Source organism: Crotalus tigris, unplaced genomic scaffold (genome assembly GCF_016545835.1).
Source record: "Crotalus tigris isolate CLP2741 ecotype Arizona unplaced genomic scaffold, ASM1654583v1 scf7180000023712.884563, whole genome shotgun sequence".
In the NCBI taxonomy this organism is placed as follows: Eukaryota; Metazoa; Chordata; class Lepidosauria; order Squamata; family Viperidae; genus Crotalus; species Crotalus tigris.
In genome coordinates, this window is record NW_024100134.1 from 508,842 (window position 1) to 515,824 (window position 6,983).

General features: G+C 43.7%; 1 protein-coding gene across 1 annotated transcript in view; it reads left to right on the forward strand.

Annotated features, from left to right (window-relative positions):
* BCAS3 (BCAS3 microtubule associated cell migration factor) overlaps positions 1–4,424 on the forward strand; it is a 504,849-nt gene extending 500,425 nt beyond the window's left edge. Inside the window, exon 11 of the mRNA XM_039320837.1 lies at positions 3,293–4,424. Coding sequence (XP_039176771.1) covers positions 3,293–3,438 — 146 coding nt within the window. The 3' untranslated portion in view covers positions 3,439–4,424. The remainder of the gene's footprint in view (positions 1–3,292) is intronic.
* The last annotated feature ends 2,559 nt before the right edge of the window (positions 4,425–6,983 follow it).

The window sequence follows — 6,983 nt, forward strand, 5'->3', positions numbered from 1 at the left end:
TCCTTCTTTCTTCTTCTTCTTCTTCTTCTTCTTCTTCTTCTTCTCTTCTTCCTCTTCTTCCTCTTCTTCTCTTCTTCCTCCTCCTCTTCCTCCTCCTCCTCCTCCTCTTCCTTCTTCTTCTTCTTCTTCTTCTTCTTCTTCTTCTTCTTCTTCTTCTTCTTCTTCTTTTCTCTCTTTCTCTCTCTCTCAGTTTCATGGGTCTGTGGCTTTAGGTTGTCCATCTTGAAGGACGAGAGCATGTCAAGTCTTCTTGGTGAAGAAATGGTTCTGTCTAATACAGGGCTGTCGGCATGTTTATTCTTCCTTCCCTTCCCTTCCTTCCTTCCTTCCTTCCTTCCTTCCTTCCTTCCTTCCTTCCTTCCTTCCTTCCTGTTCCTTCTTCCCTTCCCCTTCCTCCCTCCATTCCTCCCTTCCCCTTCCTTCCTTCCTTCCTCCCTTCCTCCTTCCCTCCCTTTCTCTCTCCTTTTATATCCCTCCTGCCTTTTTCTTCTCTTTTCTTCTCTTTCCCTCCCCTCTCCCTCCCTCCTGCCCTCCCTTTCTCTCTCCTTTTACATCCCTCCCTTCCTTCCCCTTTTCTTTTCTTCTCTTTCCCTCCCCTCCCTCCCTCCCCCTTCCCTCCCTTTCTCTCTCCTTTTACATTCTGCCTTCCTTTCCCTTCCCTTTTCCTTCTGCCTTCCCCTCCCCTCTCCCTCCCTCCTTCCCTCCCTTTCTCTCTCCTTTTACATCCCTCCCTCCCTCCCTTCCTTCCCCTTCCCTTCTCTTTTTTTCTCTTTTCCTCTCCTCTCCCTCCCTCCCCTCCCTTTCTCTCTCCTTTTACATTCTGCCTTCCTTTCCCTTCCCTTCTTCCCCTGCCTTCCCCTCCACTCTCCCTCACTCCCTCTCTCTCTCCTTCTTCATCCTTCCCTCCCCTTCCCTTCTCCTGTGGCCCTGGAGTGCCATGGCGCTGGTGAGCTGCTTCTCTGCCATTGATTCAATCCTTCTCGGCCTGACTCTGAGGTGTTAATATTGTGGTTTCCAGTCCTTCTCACCTTGAAAGCAGAGGTGGCTGGTGTGCTTTTGATGCATTTCTCTTGTGCTCACATGCCTCAGTGGGGTCCCTTGTGGTATTGATCTACTTCTAAAGATACTTATAGAGGGGGGAAATCTTGATGTCTGAAGAAGAAAAACAGGTCAGACAAAGGTGAGAGATACGCACGCAAACCTGCAGTTGACCGGGGAAAGCAGAGGTGACGTAACTAAGGCAGGGGCCTTCAAACTTGGCCCTTTTATGACTTGTGGACTTCAACTCCCAGAATTCCTCAGTCGGCCATTTTGATGAAATTGCGGGCTTGGATCCAGACCAGGGGCCTTCAAACTTGGCCCATTTATGACTTGTGGACTTCAACTCCCAGAATTCCTCAGCCAGCTACCCAGTAGTGGGATTCAAATGTGTGAACAACCGGTTCTCTGTGTGGATGCCACTTCCGGAAGTCCATTCTGGGCCTGGCCAACAAAAAATTAGCTACCGGTTCTGCCGAAGTGATGCAAACCGGCTGAATCCTACCACTGCAGCTATCCATTCTGGGAGCTGAAGTCCCCCAGGCTTAAAGTTGTCATAGTTGGAAACCTGAGAGGTGTTAATACCACTTTACAATGCCTTGGTAAGGCCACACTTGGAATATGGCATCCAGTTTTGGTCACTGCGATGTAAAAAAGATGTTGTAGAAAGAGTACAGGGAAGAGCAACAAAGATATTTAGGGGACTGGAGGCTAAAACATGTGAAGAACGGTTGTAGGAATTGGGTCTGTCTAGTTTAATGAAGAGAAGGACAAGGGGTGACATGATAGCAGCATTCTAATATCTAAGGGGCTGCCACAAGGAAGAAGAGAGGGTCAACCCATTCTCCAAAGCACCTGAAGGCAGGACAAAAACAGTGGATGGAAGCTAATCAAGGAGAGAAGCAACCTAGAACTAAGGAGGATTTTCCTCATAGTAAGAGCAATTAATCAGTGGAACTACTTGCCTCCAGAAAATATGAGTGCTCCAACACTGGAGGTTTTTAAAAAGAGATTGGAGAACATTTTTTTTTCTGAAATGGTATAGGGTTTCCTGCTTGTGCAGGGGGTTGGACTAGAAGACCTCTAAGGTCCCTTCCAGCTCTGTTATTCTGTTCTGTTAACCTGAAGCAAGCCACCATTCTGGGGCTCCAGAAACCTGGATTTGTAGCCAAGATTTTATATTGTTACAAGTCTCAGGAAATCGAAATGGTGATTGCAAAGCCTGGATGAAGAGCTGTGCAGAATATGTACTCATTTGTGGAAGGGCTTCCATGAATGGCTTCCAAATGGGCAGGACTTCAGCTAAGGGTGACAGCCACCAAATGGACTTTTTTTTTTTTTTTTTTTTGATCCAAGTGCAGCAGTTTCTCACTCTTAGGGCCATAAGGATTGTTGGATACTTCGGGAGGGATGCCAAGATTAAGAGGGGCAGCAAAAAATGCCTTTCATTGGCTGCTCATCAGCCAGGCAACCCCCCAAAATAGTCTGCCCCAACCATGAAGAAAATATACAGGTAATCCCTGATGTACGAGCACAATTTCATGAGCACAAAATTTCCATTGCTAAATGAAGCATTTGTGAAGTGGATTTCGCCCCGTTTTTACGTGTCACAGTTGTTAAGTGAGTCCCTTTAGTTGTTAAGTTGTAAGTCAAGGACTTACCTGCATTTCATCACCCAATCAGAACAGCTATGAGAACTGGGGCATTTCATCACTCGGATCATTGAGACAATTAGATCAGAGTTACATGAAGTTACAGGAAGGTATTCGGCTTAGAGCAGTGGTTCTCAACCTTTTTAATGCCGCGACCCCCAACCGGTCGTAAGTCGAGGACTACTCAACCGGTCGTAAGTCGAGGACTACTCAACTGGTGCAGCACCGTTTGCAGAATGGGACTTTTGGCGGGCTCAGCAGGGCAGAGACAGCCTGGACAATTCCTATTGGCTTTTGAAAGCCAATAGAAGTAGACTCTATTCAAGGGAGTCTATTCTATCGGCTTTCAAAAGCCAATAGAATAAAAGGGAGTAGCACAGCCAAGGAAAAGGGGGTAAAAAATATGGCGGACTGCGTTGTTTGGCGACCCCCGTGAAATGGTCGTTCGACCCCAAATGGGGTCCCCACCCACAGGTTGAGAACCACTGGCTTAGAGGAATACATTTGCTCCATCCCAAATCAAGGGACGCCCCCAGCCTTCCAACATTGTTCTTTTCAGTCTTCAGCACTAACCAAAACGGTGTGTTCTTCTTCCCTTGCAGAGTTCCAGCGCGAAGGAAGCATTGAAACCTTGAGTAACAGCTCAGGGTCTACCAACGAGAGCATCCCACGAACCTTGGATGGTTACCGGTCCCCACTTCCCACCGAAAGCCAGCCCTTGAGCCTCTTTTCAACGGGTTTCCCATAAACCATGTTCCTGGGGGGAGGGGGGGAAGACAACTTCAGCTTAGATTGACCGACCAACCAGTCAACCTTCTACAGAAGTTCTTGATGTCCACCCAATTCAGCGGTTCCCTAAAAAAACCCACGGATGCTGGGTCTGCTTTTCGCCCTTCCGAGACTCTACGAAGAAAATGCTGCCTTTGCTTTATTGTGCAATAGGACTGGGGAGATTCTTTGCTAAGGTTTCTTCTCTTGATCTTCAAATCAGGGGTGGCTGTTTTCAAGATGCATTTTAAAGCTCCTGGCCAAAATGGGCTGTTCCTCTTTCCCCAGTCTTTCCTCTGCCTCTGCGCCAAATTGAGATTTAAACTCTGAAAGTCAGTTCATCGCTGTTTTTGTAAGACTTAAACTCGTTGTCTATCTCTGGTGTGTTTAGAAAAAAAGGTCCCTTGCCTCAGAGTTGTTGGTATCTTTGCAAATCTCTGAAGCGTCAACCGTTGGGGGTCCTTGATGGCCTCTGAGCTTGGTGGTTTTCTTTCAGACCTTACATTTACCAAACTAGGCAACGAGCACTGATGATGTTACCTAGTTTGGTAGTGAAACGTCTGCAAGAAAACCACCAAGCTCAGAGAGCTCTCAGGACCCCTCAGTTCAACCCTGTGCTACAAATATTCTCAAATTCAGATTAGATTCAAATGATTACAAGAAATCCTCAAATCGGCCTTGCATTTGACATCTCTGTGCTTTGTTCCCTGGCAATTAAAGCCAGCTATATTACATGCAAAGGAGTTTTTTATAATTATTTTAATTTTATTTCATTTTTTTCCCTCTTTCTTTCCCGGGAAGAATAACCTTTGATTTTTTTTTTCCCTTTTGTTTTAGAAATAGACTTCATTGAATGATAATTCAAACTGTAAATTTCTTTCATTTGGGTATTATGTTGTTTATTGGAACTCCTCCTGTCTGTGTTAAAATGCTTGTGATGTTGAATAAACTGCTATGGCAAAACAATCGCTTTTTGCATTCTGGGGCAAAGTGGGGGGCCGGGGAAATGAGTTTGCAATAACTTGACGAAAGATAAAAGAGTAATAAGACAAATAACATGAGACAGGGAATGGGTTTTCAACCACAGGGTTAAAAATCCCATCTTTCTTATTACAGATAGTCCTCTACATACAGCCGCAACCGAGCCCAAAGTTTCTGTTGCTAAGCTAGACAGGAAAGTTGCTCCATTTTATGACCTTGCTTGCCACAATTGTTAAGTGAATCACTGCAGTTGTTAAGTTTGTGTTAGTACCACTTTATAAAGCCCTAATGAGACCACACCTGGAATACTGCAGCCAGTTTTGGTCACCATATGACAAAAAAGATGTTGAGAGTTTGGAAAAAAATCGGAGAAGAGCAACTAAGATGATCCAAGGCCTGGAGACTGAAACATACGAAGAACAGCTGCAGGACTTGGGTTTGGCTAGTTAAAGAAAAGAAGAAATAGGGGAGACATGATAGCAGTGTTCCAGTATCTGAGGGGCTGCCACAAAGAAGAGGGGTCAAGTTATTCTCCAAAGCACCAGAGGGAAGGGCGAGAAACGATGGTTGGAAACTGATCAAGGAGAGAAGCAACCTGGAATTAAGGAGAAACTTCCTGACAGTGAGAACAATCAATCAGTGGAACAGCTTGCCTCCAGAAATCGTGAGCGGTCCATCACTGGAGGTTTTTAAGAAGAGGTTAGACAGTCACTTGTCTGAAATGGTATAGGGTTTCCTACCTGAGCAGGGGGTTGGACTAGAAGACCTCCAAGGTCCCTTCCGACTTTTATTATTATTATTATTAGTTTGAAGCCGCCTGTCTCAAATGAATCTCTGCTCTCTTGGGGGGCACTTCAGATATGCCTTCACCTTGACAAGAGAAGCCTTATCATTCTGCCCACCCCCCACCCCTGTCGCCCACCTACTCCCAGCTCTTATCAAGGGCTCCTTTGATAGCTGGCCAGCTGGAGAAGAGGGCAAAGCGCATCGGCAGCCGGGTCATCAGCCTGGAGTGTGACAGTCACCCCCAGTCAGGGGCCAAAGCCTGCAACCCCTCCCTCCCTCTCTAGTCCTTGCTGGCCACTTCAGCTTTGCAGATAGACTTGGAGTGGGGAGGGAGACGTTTATCCAGAGGAGTCGTTCCGTTCAGCCAAGCGCTGGTTTTGGACTTCCCCAGCAAAGGCCCACATTTATTTTTGTCATATTTGTGTAGTGTATAATATTGGAGGTGGTGACCCTTTTAGAGCTGTATGCAATGAAATTTCATTTTAATGTATGCTGATTAGCGTACATTCAAAGTGACAGTAAAGTTGTTTCTGTTCTATTCTATTTATATTCTAATATTTCATTCTGTTCTATTCTATTTTAATATTATTTCATTCTATTCTTGTTCTATTCTACTCTACTCTATATTCTATTCTATTCTACTATCCTATCCTATCTTATCCTATTCTATTTATATTCTAATATTTCATTCTGCTCAGTTCTATTTTAATATTATTTCATTCTATTCTTATTTTCTACTCTATATTCTATTCTATTCTATTCTATTCTATTCTATTCTATTCTATTCTATTCTATTCTACTCTACTCTACTCTACTCTACTCTACTATCCTATCCTATCTTATCCTATTCTATTTATATTCTAATATTTCATTCTGCTCAGTTCTATTTTAATATTATTTCATTCTATTCTTATTCTATTCTACTCTACTCTATATTCTATTCTATATTCTATTCTATTCTACTCTATATTCTATTCTATATTCTATATTCTATTCTACTCTACTGTATATTCTATATTCTATTCTATTCTACTATCCTACCCTATCCTATCTTATCCTACTTATATTCTAATATTACATTATACTCTATTCTATTTTAATATTATTTCATTCTATTCTTGTTCTATTCTACTCTACTCTATATTCTATTCTATATTCTATTCCATTCCATTCTATTCTACATTGATCAGTCCCAGCAAGCAAGTAAGAAAAGGGTGTGTGTGATTTTTTTCTGGATGCTTTAAGCTTCTGCAGCGATTGGATTCAAGGGTGGAAATCCTCCAGAGGAATGTTTGGGAATATCAGCCTTTGGGATTTCCGAGCGGTGTGGATTTATAAGGCAAAGGAAGGGGACTTGAGTTTCCCCCCCAAAAAAGGCCAAGGAAGAGAATGGGAGGCAAATGGTCCCACGTTGGTTGGTTTTATTGCTAGCAATTGAAATCAAGTTAGAACCACCAGGAATAACGCAGAGATCTTTATTTCAAACGACTACAATGTGGAAAGAAAAAAGGGAGAAGGTTTATACATGGGAAGAAGCAGTAAGAAGGTCAGCACAAATATAATTCTTATAACTATGGAGAGATAGTTTTGGAGTGATCATTGGGAAAACAAGGGGGAGGGGAGAGCGGAGGGGGAGGGAAAGAAGGAATAGAAAGGAAAGAGGAGGAGAGAGGATGGGAGAAGAGAGGAGGAGGATAGGAAAGGAAAGGAAAGGGAAGGAAAGGAAAGGAAAGAAGGGAAATGGAAGGAGGAGAGGAA